Consider the following 19116-nt stretch of genomic DNA (forward strand, 5'->3'; position numbering starts at 1 on the left):
TGTCTTTGGGTCTCATAATCATTATCTGCAAAACAAGGGTAGTAAAGCAGATATTTGAAAGGTACCTTTGGAGGTTCTCTTTATATTCTCTTAAAAACTATGCACTATATTTATTATATAAATCCTATCAGCAGGCAATCTGGAAGTTTACGTAATTGACCACAAGGGGGAGAACTCTAATTCTACATTAAGTTATTTTCTACAATTTGAAATAATCTAAAAGTACTTTGCTATATGAAGTTGGTGATAGGCTGTCTCATTTTTACTTTCTCATGGAAGTTGGGGGAATTTTACTGCTGACATAGGTTTGGCTGAATCGAAATGTAGTTTTATGTTGCTGAAGTTATGACAAAGTTACTGAATGTAAAAATCTAAAGCAATTACTCTCCATGAAGTAATATAGATGCCTCTTTAATTAAAATGAAGACAGTAGAATTTTTAAATTCATCCTGGAAGGGTTTTTCCTTCAAAATAACATTATTTCAGTTATCCTCCATGAAAACTATAACCTCCCTGAAAGTCCTTGGTTACTCTGAAATAAGCATAAGATCATCAGCATGTCAGTCTATTGTAAAGGTACCTGTGTCGAAATAAAAGGATTAGAACGGCGCTGGCCACACATTTAAATGTTACGTGTTTATTGAATATATATGAGTATATAAGTTATATGAACATTAAATGTTATATGTTCAGCGTTAAAATATTCATTTTCTGTTTGGGTTAACTTCTGTACTCTGGTTTTATGTAAAGTTTTATTGAAAGGAAACTATACTCTCATTGGTTGAGAATTACCTTATGAGGCTTTCTGAGGTTTGGTGAGTCACATTTTTGGACTTGATCAAATTAAATTACATTTGTAAGGTATGAATACAATATTTGTGCATTTTATCAAATATACCCAAATATACACAGCTAAATGAGTGTTATCACCTTTAAAGACATAATATTAGTGAGCTATATAGGAAGCTCAATCATGCAACTGTTGCTGAAAACATGTGTTTTTCCTTAGAGGCAGTTCACATCTTTTTAATGTATTTGGCGACAGCAGAGCTTCCTTTGAGAGTGAGTGCAGTATTTAAATCAGCAAACATTTCTCTGAATGAAGATTGAATATTAAGGTCACCAATCAAGTTGAAGTGTATATTATTTGTGGAGCAAAAAACTAGATGTAACTGAAATATTTAAACTCCCTTTGATTTATAAACCTCCTTAATGCATCTGCCATAAAAGAGTCACAAAATGTTTTCAGCAATGATGTTGTCACTGGAATAAGTAAAAACTCTCCTAACGTGACCTCTAAGAAGGGGGACTTTCATTGACTAAATTCATTTTAGTGTTTTAACTAAAATAAATAACTACATAAGTAGTTGAATTTATTTGTAGTCACCTTGTGCTTATTTTCCACTTATTTTCACAGTTGACACTTCGTGAATCCTTTAATGTAAAATAACAGTATACTAGTAATTCACTAATATTTTCATTTGGATATTTTCTCTAATTTCCTCTAAAAATGACTCAGGTTTTCAATGTTTTTCTTTGGCTTAATGAATTAATTTTCTATCAATATTTCTCACACCAGAAGGTATTATAAACCAATAAAAGATTTACGCTAGGCAGTGTGGAGAATACAAACCTTACTGCTGCTTGTATACCCAGTGACAAGCACAGGGCTTGGCCCCCTAGTAAATATTTACTAGTAGATATTTAGTAAATATTAGTGCATAGCTGAATAAATAAATAAATGATATGAAATATATATATACATATATAATTATTCCTGTTACATATCTGTTATTTTTTCAGACTGCTGCATAATCATCCACCCAAAATTTAGTGGCTTAAACCAACAATAATCATTTATATTGCACACAGATCTGCACTTTGGGCAGGGCTCAGTGGGAATAGCTTCTCTTTGCTTCACTGCTCCACACAGTGTCAGCTGGGCTGGCTTGAAATCCAGGGTTGACCGGAAGGCTGGAGTCTGCAATCAGCTGAAGGTTCACTCATTCATGTGTCTAGTGGTGATAACTGGCTGTTGGCTGGGACCTCCCCTGGGGTGTCATCTGGAAAAGTGCTTGGGTTGCTCACAGCATATTGCTTAGATTTCGAGAACTAACGTTCAAGAGATCGAGGCAAAGTGTGTGGCATTTTTAGGACCTAGCCCTGGAGGTCACTTGGGATCACTTCTGGTGTACTCTGTTGGTGGAGGCAGTCACAAAGTCTGACTGATTTCAAAGGGAAAGGATTTAAAAGCCACCAAGCCATGGGAGCAATGTAAAGGTCACATTGAAAGAAGAGTGTCTGGGCTGGGATGGGATATAATGCAGTGGCCATTTGGGGAAAATATAATGTACCATTCTTTTATATATGTAAATATATAATGTTATTTATAAACTGTACTTCTATTCACTAGCTAACTTTAGGAAATATTGTTCCCAAACAAAATTTACCCTGCTGAAGGGTCCAATGAACATCTGTTGTTTATTTTCTCTTTCTTGTTCTGCTTGTTCTCTGTTCTTTTAAATATAGTTGTCTGCCCTCCCAAACGTCTTCTCACATCCATTCAAAGCCTAGACCAAGACTTACTTCTTCATCAAGTGTTTTCTCTTGGTGTGTGTGTGTTGGGGGGAGGGGGCGGCTGGGAAGCATTTACTCTTACCGTCACTCATTTTGTCACTAAACATTTAATAACCATGGGTGCCTGTGTTTTTCTTATAGTTCAGAGTAAAGAGCACATTGCTTACTAATACTTGGTGTTTAATATGTACTAAATTGATAAAATGTTTGTAAATTATGTGCTCTTTCTTAACCAGAAGTATTACTTCTCATTTTATCTAAGTTTTATACTCTTTCTGTTGCTAAATTTAAAAAAGCAGAACTTCAAGTTCAACTAAAGGGAGAAAATGCCATTCTGTGTTTAAATCTATTTTACAAAATTTAAAAATAGGAATGGGCTTTCCTCAAATTTGATTCAGATGTGCAACAAATGATGACAAATTATCTGCATATCACAAATTTGAGGTGCATACTGGGATTACTTTTTTCCCCAAAGAGACTGAAAATCGAATAAACAATACTGAAACTAAAATGATATAACAGTATTTCCTCTACTAAATCCAAAGTCTGTTTCATAAGATATTGAAGTAAATTTTGAATAAATATCACTGAAGTAGTCAAAATATTAATGTCATTTAATTGTTTAAACAAACTAAAAAGTTTTAAATAAAAAAAGCGTTAATCCTGAGTACAGGAAGGGAGAGATCAACTTGAAATAGGCTATAGAGAAATTGCATAGAATTAATTGCTTTATAGGAAGTCAGTTGAAAAAATAACCAATTTTTTTATAATCATTTCGAAATGTTTTATAAGTGAGCAGGAATCGTGTCTTCTATGTACCCTGACAAATCCTTAGCACCGGGCAAATGTCTGTCACATGAAGGGTACTCAATAAATGTTTGACATGAAGGAGTACAATGCTTTCTGACAATGTATTTTCTGCTCATTTCAAAAAGGTATTGTGTTCTTTAGCTTTATAATGAACTCAATTTCTTGATTATATTGTCTAGAATATGTGAGCTTTGGAACTATTTTCAAAGTTGAGGTTTTATTTTCTGAATTCAGGAACCATATAGAGATTACTCCAGCACTTGTGCTTTTAAAGTCTTTCCTCCACATTGCTACAGGAAGAATGATCACGTTTTATTATATTGTATTATGTTATCATATTTACTTTTACACATACTTGCCTCCACCCTTAGGTTGCAAGTAACTCAAGAATCCTTTTCCCCTAAATGCTGTATTCTCTGAATACAGTGCTGTGTGAGGATAGCTGCTCATTGACTGTTGAGAGAATGAATGGGAATATGAAGCAAGTGTTTGTCGTTTTTCATCCATACTTTTCTTTAAAAAATTAAGTCATTCCATCAAAGCGATGTTAGCATTTGAGAACTTATTATGAACTTATTAAATTCCTCCATCCATTAAAATAATGCATTGAACTTAATATCGGAACAGATAAATTTTCAAGTTTAGCTCAACATACTCTGTCAAGATTAATATATTACCTTTGTACATATTGTGGTGTTCTGTTTCTTTCCTTTTTAAAGAGAATAGTAACTTTAGAAATATTTTCCTTTTATTTAAGTAGCATACATTTCTTAAGAGATTTGACCACATCGACCACATCATCACTCTTAATCCTAGAAACGGGAGGGAGCGGGCCATACCACCTCAGAATCCAAAGTGATATGTATGGGTTTATTATACATGTTTATGAAAGTTTCTGGGTCCATGAATTCCTCAGATTTGCACAAATACTTTATTATTTGTTCTGGGAGGAGTAATTCCGGTGCAACCTGGTGCAAGTTATCGCCTGGTCCTTTAGTGCCCACTTTGACGGTCTTAAAAAGATGGAGTGCCAGTTTATGAGTTTGAATGAGAAATTCTGTTATGACCTCTTCTAGGGACTGTGACTGTGTCACATCATCAAGATACATGACTGGCACTTTTATTACTGAAACATGCCATTGCATGAAGAGCCTTGCTGGGATGTTATGAGACACGACTATAATTTTCATTCCTTGGATAAAAAATTCTGTTTCATTCTTTCCTCTGTTAATATAATCTAGGAGAATTCGGTAAAGAGTACCATTGCAGGACTCAAGGATATGCAAAATGGAGGTAGGATATAGGAGTAATAATCCTGTCACTGCTTCTCCTAGGTGACGCTTCAAAATTGACTGAAACACTTGATCATAGTATTCAGCAATATCTTTTCTTTCTGTGTTTGCTGTTATCTTGGCCACTAGAAACATCCTATGGAGAAGGAATTTTTTTAGCTGTAGTCTTTGCTTCTCTTCCTGAAAATGTAAGTAGTTGCTACGTGGAACTTGTGGCATTAGAAGAGATTCCAATGGAAAAGGTCTTTTGCTAGTCTTTCGAGGATGGACTGAGAAGGACATGATGAGTCCTAGTTATTCTTCTGGGTGATTCCAGTTTTTAGCTTATCACAATATTTACATTATCAGGATACCTCTTCAGTGATGAACTCTAGTTTCCATTTCTTCTGAAAAAAGAGTTTACTCAGTTCGTCACATGCTACTAAATAGCAAAATCCCTTCCCTGTGTTATCAATAAACAATGTCTTTGAAATGAAAGAGAATGTTAAAACAAGACTCAAATTGTAGACTTTTTCTTTTAAGTTTACAAGGAAATAACTAACACTCATGTCCTAGGGAAAAACTCTCCAATGAACTGGGGAGTGGGGAGGAGAGAGAACTTAATCTAGAGTAGCTTCACTCTTTTTCTGTTTACATTATTATTTTCTCCTTCAATTTATAGTACATTTTTCCTCAACCCCCACCCATGGATCACATACACACACACACACACACACACACACACAGAGAAAAAGAGAGGAATACATCTGCTGGCAGTCGCTCACAGTAGCATTGGCATCACAGTAAAATATCTTTTCCTTTATGTAATGGTGATTGCAGATTGTCCTTGATTTGTCAAATTTAAAAATGGTATTTTTATGGTAATTCCCCCAATTTCTTTTATAAATTTAACTAGTCAATAAATTTTTTAAAAAATCTGAGGATCTCAAATCCTAATTGGCTTATTTAACCTTTACTCAGTACACTAAAAGTTAATAGTGTTGCTTTGATAATAAAAGTAGATTTCTGAAATAACTAGTTTCAATTCTTTGTTTTTTCTCCTATCAACTAACCTCAAAAATGGTTCTTTTTTCTTTTCTTTTTTTTTTTTGTTGTTGCAGAGGTCAAATAAAAAATTCTGTTACTTTTAACTCACTCTTCTTACAAATCTCCTTTTCTTCCCTCCGGATCAGCTTAACATATCTTTCTTCAAGTGCGTCTATCTTTACCTTTCCTTGAGGCCCTGCTTGTCCTCCATCACTCTTCCAACTGCCAGTGTCTTGGGTGCTCTCAGCTGCCCTGTGTTCTATTCTGATTTCCATAGTACCTCAGTGAATCAGAATGTCAATGGTTTTAAAGGGCCAGAGGGCACTGGCAACTCCCATTTCTTAATTTAATGAGGATTTCTTAACATCATGGTAGAGGAAATGAGGCCTTCTTTTCTGGAATGGCTTGTTTTTAGCCAGGTGCCTTTGTGAGTCAGATAGATGGTGGGCCTTGACATTTTCCTAGACATATTCCTTTTCTTTTTCATTTTTGTCCACAATTTATAGAAGAGGAAACTAAAACGTGGAGTAGTTGAGTATCTTGTACACCATTTAAACATGCTTTCAACAATCTCCCTTTTCTGTCTACCTAGGTAAAGAGGTACTTATGCAGTAAGTAACGACTGAAAGAACACATATCTGATTCTGTGTAATGGTGACTCTGTTATAAGAAAGTTCTTCTGTAGGATTTGATTTTCTTAATTTAATGTGAATTTAGGTTAATCTTTAGAATAAAAAATAATATCATATCTTAAAATTGTATTCATATGAACTTTAAACCATAATTTTAAAGCAAGATTGGAAAACACTTTCATTCAATTTTTAAAAATTAAACCTTAGAGTACTTTTTTCCTTCCTAAGATTTGTGTTATCCAAACTAATGATCTGATTTTAGTAATAAACAGTGACAAATTATCCCAGAAGATGGAGGCTGAGAGGTAACTTAATTCCTTAATTGTGTGGTACATAAAAAGTGACTATAATTCCTCACTGTGGTTCACTTCATCATTCCCTGAAGTGATGTAGTCTTTCCCAACATGCAAAGAAACGTGTTATTGCCCAGTCTAGGGATTGTTCTCACACTCATTCTTCTTACTGCTTTGCAGAATGTTATTATGTTGGTAATAACCTCCTTTATGTCCTTTTCTCTTCCCTTGGTTTCTATGACTCTGCACTTCCCTGAATTTCTCCCCAAATCTCTATTTCTGGCCTAGCCCAATTCCTTCCCACACCCAACTCCAGGAAATGCTGAGGTTCTATGCTTATCGTGCAGCTCTTCTCTCATTCCACCTCCTTGCCCGATTAGCTCAGCACCATCTATGTCTCTCTTTCGTGAGATTCTTGATGTTATGCTTGCCTCCAAATCACATGATTGACATTGCTGACTGACCACAGAGTCTTTCCTGCAGAGCCCAGATATGGACTCCTTCTCAGTCTAAGGCTCAAGGCAAATACAACTAGTTTGTTGGCATTGACAAAGAAGAAAACACTGAGTTTTCATTCCATTATTGTCTCTGTACAGAAGATTCTCAAATTGTAATCTTATGTACAGTTCTTCTCCTTGGATGTACCTCTACCCTTTCAAATTCAAATGCCACCATTTTAACTATTATTTTCTTTGTATTTCCCTTCATAAATATCCCATTTTGTCTCAATTCACATTTTCTCTCTCATGTCCCAGACCAGCATCCTTAGTCTTATCTTTTCATGTTTCCTACAAGTTATCCCTCAACTCTATTCCATTACTAAGTCTTTTTACTCACTTTGAAATGTATCATGGCTTCTGGATTTCAACTACCTCCTTTATAGTCCTAGCTTTTTTTTTTTTTTTTTTTTTTAAATTTTGGCCCCTGGGTAAAAACTTTTGCCAATTTCCTTTTTTTTTTTTTTTTTTCTGCTTTTTCTCCCCAAAGCTCCAGGGTACATAGTTGTGTATTTTAGCTGTGGGTCCTTCTAGTTGTGGCATGTGGGGCACCACCCCAGCATGGCCTCACGAGCGGTGCCATGTCTACGGCCAGGATGCGAACCAGCGATCCCTGGGCCGCTGAAGCGGAGCGCGCGAACTTAACCACTCAGCCTTGGGGCCAGCCCAGTCCTAGCTTTTTATTTGGATTATAATAAGAGTCTTCTACTCTCAGTATTTTTCTAGATTTTGTCACCTCACCTTTTCAACTAGGATCATGAAACTGTAAGATCTTATGATGCACCTGCTTTGTAAAGTTCACAAGATATTAACTTTAAAAAATCTTCCCCTCTGTAGAATGCTAGAAGAGGAGCTTCTGCCTTTACCAAGTCCAGAGTGATTTCTGGTATTTGTTTCCAATCCCCAGTAATGAATTATTCCAGAGAGAAACTGGGGACATGCAACTGCAAGGTTTGTTACCTAACACGGACGTTGATCAAAATCACTGGGAGAATTTATAGAGCATTGCTATTTGGAAACCCCTTTTGAGTGCACAAATTCAAATTAATCTTTTATATATAGGTAAGATTCTTTCTTTTCATGACACCATTTGTACCTACAGCACAATTTTTCTTCTCTTTTGCCTCCATAAAAAGGAGTTCAATTGTAATTTTTCTCTTCACGTGTGCTTTTGTTTCCTTTTTCTTTCATATATCTTGGGTCTTCCAATATAAACCTAATATAAAAATGATGATTTTTCGTCATTATAATTCCTCATATAAACTATACAAAATATCACTAAACCATGCCTCTTTCAAAAGGCTCTTAATTGATGTTGGCTTAACACGCGTGAAATTGTCATTTGTATAAGTTAAACCTGTCTGATGTTGAAAATTTTATGTGGTTCAACCTAATACATTGAGAAACTATAGTTTTTACCACCACACATAGATAGTTCCACCTACATTTTCCTATGTATTTTTCCATTTTTCAATACGTTTTTTGCTGTTGAGTTGCTTCTTCCAAATTTTAGTTTCATTGTCACATTGCTATCTGAAACATTTAAAGGCAATTTACCTTGTTTTCCTGCCTGTTATCAACCACACTCCGAAGTGTCAAGAGTAAAGTTCTCAACAGATGGGAATAGAAACAACACATAATTTGGACAGTTTTTGATTGCGTGTTGTATGTAATTATAATTGCACACTCTTTCTTCAATGGATACTCAGCATTTGAGTTCCCAGATGCCACAGTCCTTGTCTTCATCTATTAAGAGCCAGTAATTTACCCTCAGGCGGGACTCAAGCATAAGAACTCTTCTGTCTATCCAATGGGATAAAGAAACATCAGTTTTCCCTCCTAGAGTGATCTGTTTAGATCTTTAGGTATCCAAGTTCAAACAACTGACAAGTGGCAGAACCTGAATTGAAACCTGTGATACTGAGGAGTCCTTTTTCAATTATTCTACTTATCCACCCTTGTTATCCAATTTATATCACATAAATACTAACGAATGTTTATAACTCATGTCCAGCAGTGCACCTTAATGGTCTGCTTTATACTTTATGCTCTGTTTTTATTCTCTGGAACCAAATGTTTCTAAAGAAACAAATTCCCATCCCAGTGCCCTTTTGTCTTAGTAAGGCAGATAGAAAGGATTAAAAAGATTCAAGTCTGTTAATTGATTATTTACCGTGTGTCATTCACCATTAACATGTGTCAGATGCTTTTACCCATATTAATTAATTTAATCTTCACAACAACCCTGTAAAGTAGATAAAAATTTTGCCAACAATTTATAGAGGAGGAACCTAAAGCATGGGGTATTTAAGTACCTTGCACATAACTCAAACATGCTCTCAACAACCTCCCTAACTCTCTCTACCTAGGGTAAAGAGAAGATAAATTATCCCCTCTCTCTATCTGTGGTCACAGAGTCATTCTTTGCTTTTTCTATGATATGACAATTCCTCTGGAAATGTAGAATAGCTTATGGTTTGGATAAAGTAAACTGAACAGAAAAATCTTACATTAGACCTGTGATTCAACAAAATTGATATACTGTCTTTATCTACTCATTCATCTTGGATTTATCTATACCTTTGGTGTGCCAGGTAACATCATAGGCACTATAAGAAATATAAACATGGAAAACACCTGGTCCCTAATTTTAAGAGTTTAAAGTCCAGGAGGTGATGAGATGTCCATGAATCACCACAGGACAGGGAAAAACATAATAAACACCATGCGTATGATGTTCAGTAGAAAGAGTGGCTGGGGTTCCTTGGAGAGCTTAATGGAAGAGTTCTTATCTGGGCATGGCCTTCAGGGAACAGAGTTGGGGAGTGGCTTTGTGAATTTCTTCTTGGATTCATTTCTTTAGAATGTGAGGCTGTGCATTAACTGAACTTGATTTCTACCTGGAATACCAGATCCTGCTCTAACCTTTCACTTGTGCTCATGTACAAGAGAAACAGAGAAAACTCCAAATCACTTCCGCTAACTTTTTCTGTGTTTTGGCATATCTAAGTAATCAGTGTAAGAGAATTAATGGTCTAAATAAATGGCTAACAACTTTGGTAGAGCCATTCGCTAAGAGCACAAATATAAACTATCAAGTAGACAAAATTCACTTGATTTAGCAGAGCAAGCCAGAGTGAGTTTAGTTACCAAATCACTGGCTATTTGAAGATTTATAAAGAAATAAAACCAGATTACCTTGTCCGGCATTGCCTCTCTTTGCCAAAAACATTAGCAGTGTTTGGTAATTCTTTATCAAGGAGAGCACAGGCTAAGAATAGTTTGTTATTCAATTCAAACATCTAACATATGTCTACTATTTGTAGAAAAATATGCCAGACACTGTGGAGATATTCTTATGAATCAGATATTGTATCTACACATGAAAAATTCAATTCTATTAGTAGAGCTTAAATTCTGTACAATTATGTTCACTAAAGGGCTGGAGAGAAGAAATATTGTAATAAAGACATAAGCAATAAACACTGAAAATGCAAAATGCTCGAACAATTAAACCTGACTGGAAGAATGAGCATTTCAACTGGGCATAAAAAGAGAACTGATTTGTGTGTGGTTGTGGGGGAGGCAGGCCAGAAATGGGGATCAGGAAAGGTAGAGAACAGACTCTGTAAGCTTGAAGCATGAAGGACAGAGGGCATACGTTACAGAGTTAGGAAACGTGGCACTTTGTTAAGCAAATGGCAATAGTCTGGTTTGGCTAGCATGTAGTTCTCAAACCATAGAATCTGGATGTTTGTTAAATTGCAAATTCCTGGACTCCAGCCCTAAAGAGTCTGAGTTAGCACGCTTCAAGTGAGGTCCAAGAATTGGCATTTTTGACAAGTGGTCTCCTAGTGTCTCTACCGATTTCACTTTAAGGAAAAATGGGCTAGCTTAATGTGATTTAAGCCCTGGCTGTCTGTTAGTATTATCTGGTGGAGAATTAAAAGAAAAAGCAAGTTTATTTTATCTAATTGGCATGGGATGGAACTCTAACATACATATTTATGAAAGTTTCTCCAGGTGATTCTAAGTGTAGCTTGGAGTAGGACTGCTGGCACAGGCTGGAGGGTGAGCAGAGGGGAGGGATGGAAAAGGAGGAAAAAGGAAGCTGCATCCAGTTTGTGGAGGACTCGGATACTAGGCTCAGAAGTTTGAATTTTACTCTGTGGGTAGTAGGGAATACTGGGATTTTTTGAGCCCCTCTACTCACAACTCTGTTTCACAAAGTTGCCTGTGAAGTGCAGAGGAATTAGAGATGGGAAATACTGGAGGCAGCCAGAGCACTTTTAAGAATTTTCGGTTGACAAATGAGAGATCTGATCTTCTGCCAGTCAAAGAGTAAATTGGTTCAACTTTTCTGGAAAGAAGTTTGATGATATGGTAATCATAAACTTAAAAATTTCATACTCTTTGACTAAGTAATACATCTTACAGATATACTTCATAAAGAAATAAAACTTCTGACAAACATCTTAATGTAAAGACGGTCATTATAGGAATTAAAAGAGAACTTTGAAAAATTGTATAGATATATTAATTATGGAGTACTATGGTGCCTGAAAACATTTTTGAAGAATGTTTTAAATGCATGGAAAAAGTTATTCTCTAAAGTAAATAATTTAATGCACAAAATTATTTATAGCATGTGATCCCAATTTTATTTAAAAAAGACGTAGAAATCAGAGTAGAGAAAAATCTAGCCAAATGTTAAAATTGGTGGAATTTGGTGGTAACATTTGTTTTCATTTTCCAAATTTTCTAAGCATTTCTACGTTATTGTTCTGTTCAGAAAAAAAAAGTAACATTAAAAATACACATTAACGCTGTGGTGATGCTTTGGTCAAAGGTAATGCATGTGTTCCTGTGTTTGTGAGTCTGGGATAGTCTAGCTTGAGAGCCTGCTGATGGGTAGAACTTGTAAAATTGCAGATCCTGGCCCAAGTTGAACAAGGAGGATCAACACTCAGGGCTGTCTGGACCTTCTGACTTGAAGTCAAGATAGGAAGACATGAAGATGAAAGATGAAGCAGTTATCAAGACACAACCCAGAGGCCTTAGTTCAGAAAATCCTTTCATGAAGTGAGATCTTCTTTGTATGACTAGCCTAAAGCAAAAGAAATAGATTCACTAAGATGGCTGAGGGAAGGCAGGTTGTAGTTGTTGAGTGAGTCAATGTAGAATAAGTGGTCAAAGAGTGGCCCACTCCTCAAAACCTCTGTCAGTAAGAAGAGTGAAATCACTCTGATAGTAAATTATAGAGGAGGAAGATTTTGGGTAATTATGCGACAGTGATCCTAGGTTTTTCTCTATTAAAAGCTAGCATGCTGGTTTTTTTCTAAACTGCCATTGTGTCCAGCCGGGAAGGTGGAGTGTGAAAATGGAATATAGTATTCTATGCTTTGAAAATATTTTAAGATCATCAGTTCAATGCAGAAATTTTGGAGACTGCAGATAACAGCTAAACTCTGAATTGTGTTTATTTTCCCTCTTTTATCAGCTTTATTTTCTGCTTCTTTGGCAGACAGAGGAGTCTAAAGACTATGACTTGCTAACACACTGGTGCACATTGTGTCAGGTGACAAAAACACAACAATTCTTAGTTTTTCCTGACTAAAAATCTTTGAGTGATGGTAAGGTTGCTTTTCACATACAAAGATAGTTATAGTTAGAATAATATCTTCATAATTTAGGTATAAGTATCTACTCTGGTCTTTATAATCTATTATGCTGAAACACATTATCAATAAGTTAATATCTATTTTATTCCTTGCTTTTGGTTTAACTTTGATCAATGTGCTATGCAGAATGGAGAAAATTGAACTAATAGAGGTTTAAAGTTGGAAGGGACCTTAGCACCATTGATATAACAGTCCTTTCACAGATAAGGAAAACATGGCACAAAGAAGCTAATTGATATTACTGCCCTCAAGTTGCTTACCTTATAGCAAGGTTGACAAAAACATATATACGTGAAATACTGAAACAGTGAGATCATAGTTCTTACTAGAATACTTTTCAGGAAATATAATAGATATTTCAGTAAGTAAAGTGATGTTAGAGCTATCCAAAAAGCTGTTATGGCGATCTGAACTTTGTGTTGCTCAATAGAGAACCGTTAAATGTTTTTTACAGAGAGAAGTAATATGATGGGTGACGTGTTTAATAGTGTTAATAACTGTATTCAGGAAATTTGGAGAGACAAAAATCTTACGGTCAGAAATGCCTACTAAAATATTGTTGTATCCCATATATGAAATTAGGATTTAGGCTAGAATTTAGCACTTTAAAAAGTATTTCTTTTTAAAATGAGAATAATGTTCATCCAAGTCTAAGTAACTATGTCATTTTTATTTCATGTAACCAGAGCAGCAATATAGTAAAACCAACGTAGTAAAATATTTTTTAAGATAGGATATGTTCTAGATATATTAACAGACTTTCTTTGATTTATCCAACAAGACTTTATTATCCTGCAACCTTTCCAGCTTACACTAAATTTAAAGCCCTTTTGCCCTTCCTAATTCAGGACAATTCCATATTTCTTCAAAAACTACTTTACACCCACTAAAATGAGCAGTTGTGGACATTTCAGAGCCTCATGGAATACTAAATATCACTGTTTTAATATATGATCATGAGGACAATCACTTTTTTTTGTGAAGTGAGTTATAATATATTTGGATGACTACTTCATTTGGGAGAACAAATTCCCAGAGTCTACAGTAACATCAGAGTAGGGGAGTATAAGCATCTGGTCTTCCATCATCATCTTTCAGTGCTGGCATCTGCTAGAGATGCATGAATGCCTTTCTGGCCCATGCCTCATCTGTCACTCTAGACCCCTGTCTCTATGACAGGCACCTCTCAGCTATATATATGTCACAGTTGACCTCACGAAAAAACGATTTCAGCATGGTGCTTGTTCCAGGAGGGTTCCTAGGCAAAGCTATTCTGGACTCTGTGTACCTTTGTGTGCTGAAATATGGATAAATAATCATTTTGTGCCTCTTTTAGCCTTGAGAAGTTCTAAGTATCTCATTTTATAAGATATTGGCTGAACCAACAGAAAAGTCATAACTCCTAACCCGATAATCTAGCTAGTAGAAATAACTATGATTTCTATGTGAATATTTTGTATTCTTGTAAAACTTCTCACTTGTCAATCAGCTAAACCACTTCTGTTCAATTGTGATGTAATCAGAAAAAATCCAATAATACAAGATGAATAAAAGCATAACCATAAAGGAAAAATTCTGAGTCATATAATGTTACAGAGTCAAATACTAGGATAGTTTGGATCTTTCACTCCTTAGAATTATCAACTCTTTTAACCAAACAACTTGAGGGTTGATTGCACTTGCTGTGATTATATTCGTTTATGATCATAACTTTTATTAAGGATAATTTGGTTGAGAGGCTACACATTTTTGGTTATGGTTTGATGTGAACTTAACTTTTATCATAAACAGAGCGGAAAGGGTAAGAACTTTCATATTTGGCAGTTATGGAAGCTTTTTACTAGGTAGAAAAATAGCTTGGGCTAATCATTGCTTGATGGGTTAAATCTCTAATCTACTTCCCCAAATACGGTACCTAATTACCATGGGGCCATATTCAATCTCTGTCTCATTTGTGTGTGTGTTTAACTTTTTAAAAACAAGATAACACCACGGTAAAAAGAAAGCAAACTTTTAAGCCTTGACTCTTAACTAAAGGCCTATTTTGGATCCCAGGCTCAAAAAGTTGTGGAAAGTGATATTTAATGATCTTCCAGAGGTGAAGGCCAATGGTGTGACTTGTGTTCGGTATCTCATCCTTACTTGTCAGAAATTTGCCTCCAGTGATGTATTTGAGAACCAGGCTAGTCTTACATTCTTTATAAGGTCACTCTCCAAGACCTATGCCTCATAAAAAGAGGGGAGTTCTTCTTGGTCATGTTTTTATTATATTGGAATTCAAGCACAGGTCCCTGGCCTACTGCAGATCCTCTTTGCTGTTTTCTTTGCAAACTGAAAAATAAGGAAGCAATAGCTTTTTTTGACTAAAGACAACTTTACACTTATAACCTATACTTTTAAAAAGGTAATCTTTAGAAAAAATAAAATCTTTTCAGAGAAAACTATAGTATAGTCATGCAATGCAAAGTTTTAAAAAATGATAATTGGGTTGTGATTGTTATTCTCTATTTGGTCTATTAATTTGTTTTAAGTGGCAGGATTTAACTGTCATGTTTTATAGTTAAGCCATTTTTATATAGTGAAATATAAAGATGGGCAATGAAAAAAATAAGAATATGTTTATTTTATGAAAATTAAAATTAAAGAGGAAGAGATTTGTATTGGTAGGGTGACAGTAAAGTGAAATAAAATTCAACTACTGTATAGGGAGCTAGATTAAATCTTGAATGCTTTGTGTTACGCGAGAAGAAAAGAACTATCCCTCTGAATACTTTATAATGTCTGAGTGGAGAGTGTTGCTGCAATGGTATCTGGGAAATACAATCAGTGTGTCTGAAGCCAGCATCTATTTATCTTAAATTAATTATTTTTTTCTAAGTATGCAGATGATAATCCCGGTGCTCGATGCCAATGCCTTTTTATTCATGACGCACATAAAGCTGGAGCTCCCCTAGACTGGTGAGAGCTGTACAATATGAATGATCTCCAGTTGCAACTCTTCTGTAAGATTATGGACTGCTTTTTAGATTTTTCGATATTATTTTGAGGTTGAGAATCAGTAAATAATTGCTTTTAAAATAAATCCTTAAGCACAATTAAGACTATTTTACCTTTCTGCCTTCAGGAGGGTATAAGCAAGGTACTCTAAATATAAGGCAGCATTGTTTCTCCTTCACTATTAAATTCTCTACTCAATGGAGTTCCTATACTTGAAGTGAAAAAGGCTCCACTACGGGGCTACACTCTCTGGGTGTTGGGAGTCTGCTGTCAGTGAGCTATGGAGTGAAGGGCAGCATGGTGGCTCTGATGCAGCTAACCTCGTATGCCTGTAAGACACCACATCATGGGCTGAGCGATTGAACTTGCACTTAAGTGCACTCTCTTTACCTCTTCCTAAAGGAAGACTAGACAAGTGGTCTGGCTCTTTAAAAACAATAAATAAATAAAAATAAATTTTAAAAAAGTGGAACTTATTTCCTAGGATTTGTCAGTAAGTGTTATATTATCAACTTGCCTGGGATAGAAGGTAGGGTAGCAAGAAGACACTGAGGCCTCCTTGCCCCAAAACTGAACAGTTTACCAGTGACTTAACCATCTTCTCTTTCCTCCTCTCTGTCTGCAAAATTCATGTGCTTACGTACATATTTGTCAGGAAAAAGACTTTTGACATTGTGACTGCTGGCTGTGAGAAATATATAAAAATTCAATCAAATATTGTGTAATATATATAGGAATTGTGGTCCTTTTGGAAAGAAAGAATTCAGAACTGAATTCAACATGTTGTATTTAATTGTTTTCAATTAAGTGGTACAATTTGCAGGATGAATGTTAATCTAACTTAAGAACGTAGGTAAGGGTATGAATAAATCTGAAATATGGGCTATGTGGCATTCAAGGGTTTTGAACCCAACCCTCATTAAGTTATGAAGTCCCTCTTATAGACTATGAATAGGGTTCAAGGTAACCCTTAGTGGCGCTGAAAAAATCTAGTCAGCAACTAGATCGAAATCCCTGATTGACATAACAACTTCAATTGGCTGAGAAGGTAACCTCAAAGCTGTTTGTAGTGACAACATTGCTTCTTTTGTTGATAAAGATCTTTTAACCTTGGAAGATTTACAATTTACATTAGAAATATTTAAACGAATTAAATGTTTAGCAGCAATATTTTTGTTTTAAGAGATCTGTGAACACTTGGTATTGTAAGGATTTCTAATGTGTAAGAGAACCTGTCCTTCCGAGTAACAAGTTAGCCTTTTAATTCCATCTTAAAATGTGTAATTGAGTAATTGGTTTAGATTGGTAAATTTCTAATCGAGTAATTGATTTAGATTTCTAACTGATTTACTTTATGTTGGAATCTTACCCAGTTGTATATAGTATTGGAACATTTAGGATTTTATATATGGATATGTAATCTACTATAATCAATCTGTCTACCTACTTACCAACTTATTTCATCTATTTAATTTGTCAGATGGGAATTTTTCAAGGAATTTCCTTTAAAGGAAGGAATCTTTAAATTGAGCCCCTGATCAATTGAAGTCTCCTTATAAGGTACTATTAAAATATGTAGAGGGACAGGCCTGGTGGTGTAGCAGTTGAGTTGGCGAGCTCTCTCCAGCGGCCTGGGGTCCATGGGTTTGGATCCTGGGTGCAGACCTACACACCACTCATCAAGCCATGCTGTGGAGGTGTCCCACATACAAAATAGAGGAAGATGGGCGTAGATGTTAGCTCAGGGACAATCTTCCTTAAGCAAAAAACCAAAAAAAAAAAAATGTACACTAATAATTTGTAAATTGATGATAAAAACTTAAGGGTGAGTTAGGTTTCTGAATTTGCAACTTTAATAAATTTAATACTAAGCTTTAAAACCAAAGCAAACCTATGAATGGTCATGTTCTATGCATAAAAGCTTCTCTCAAGGACACAGAAATACTTTTTATTGACAACATTGATTTGTCTTCTCTCTTAGAAAGTGAGGAGATAGCAGTCAACACTCTTAGTTAGTTAAGAGGGAAAGCCTCCTGCCCAGGTGTTCTTAGCTTCTCAGATCGGTTGCTTCCTCTGGCAGTGGAAGGTTGCCATCTTCAATAATGGTGGTTGGCCCTGCCTCTCAGAGAACAAGGCTAAGCAGTACGGACCAACCTGAGAAATGGCTTTCGTGCATTCTGGACTTTCTTATTTTATATGACACTGTTGGTATACATTTCTTATAGGAAATTCAAAAAACAGAAATAACGAACAAGAAGATGATATTCACTTCAACCTCATAATCCAGAAAAATTAACGATTATGCATATTCTGTGATTTTCTTCTATAATTGCAATTGTATATAGGGATGTGTTTAGTTTTACAAGTACAAGTAATGAGTTTTACTTAACATATATCACTCATGATGTTACACACACACACACACACACACACACACATGCTTTTTTCACCTTGTACTATAGTTATGGTTTTCTACCTTACTTGTACCACTTAATAACACATTATGAAAGTCTTCTAGTGTTAATAAAACATAAGTAAATACTAAAAATACATAAAATATATATTAAAAAGCCTGTGTAAACGTATGTAAACAGCATAAAAAAGTGTTAAATAAAACATAAAACAAAGCAATAAAATTATGTTAACGCATGCATAGGTTCCAATGTACAGATGCATTTATTAAGGAATCCCCTACTCTTCAGCACTTTAAATGGCCTAATTTTTTGTTAAAATAGGAAACACTATGTGAATATCTTTGCATCTTCATTTTTGTTAATTCACTTCACAATTTCATTAAGATAATTCCAGATGTGAACTATCTGGAAAAATGGTTAGGTATTTTGTAAGAGTTTAGACAAATTGTCAAGTTACCCTCCAGAAATATGAATTGGCTAATGCCCAGCAGTTGCTTTAATATTAAATCCTGAATTTATTCAAAACCAGGTATAGGAAAGAAATTACTAACTCTTGGGATAAACTGAGAAATCCGTCAAAATTAGAATGCCACATCTCAGAAGGTTTTTTTTTTTAACATTTTAAAAAATAAAAACTGATATTAGCTTGTTACCAGAAACAGTTGAGTTTAAGATGTGAGGTGCTCTTGTATTAATTGGACCAAACTTAGCAAAGGACCTACCATTAGGTCAGGTCTTTACATTGGGGCTGTCAGAAATACCGGTTTGAAAGTTTTTTGATTATCATATACTAGGCAACAATGTCTTTTGTTGATACATTCTCATACATACTGAAGAGCTCTCTCTCTTTCTCCACTGCTCTGTTACAGTAGATTTTACTAGAGTGATTGAAATCGG

The 19116-nt window shown here is 35.2% G+C and overlaps 2 protein-coding genes across 2 annotated transcripts in view; one reads left to right on the forward strand and one right to left on the reverse strand.

Moving 5' to 3' along the window:
• Positions 1-19116, forward strand: part of ZNF804B (zinc finger protein 804B) — a 481081-nt gene that overhangs the window by 27304 nt on the left and 434661 nt on the right. The window lies entirely within an intron of this gene.
• Positions 4200-4961, reverse strand: TEX47 (testis expressed 47). The gene has a single exon (XM_046669151.1). It carries the CDS (start codon positions 4959-4961, stop codon positions 4200-4202), a length of 762 nt encoding a protein of 253 aa, XP_046525107.1.

This window comes from Equus quagga, chromosome 8, assembly GCF_021613505.1.
Source record: "Equus quagga isolate Etosha38 chromosome 8, UCLA_HA_Equagga_1.0, whole genome shotgun sequence".
Taxonomy (NCBI): domain Eukaryota; kingdom Metazoa; phylum Chordata; class Mammalia; order Perissodactyla; family Equidae; genus Equus; species Equus quagga.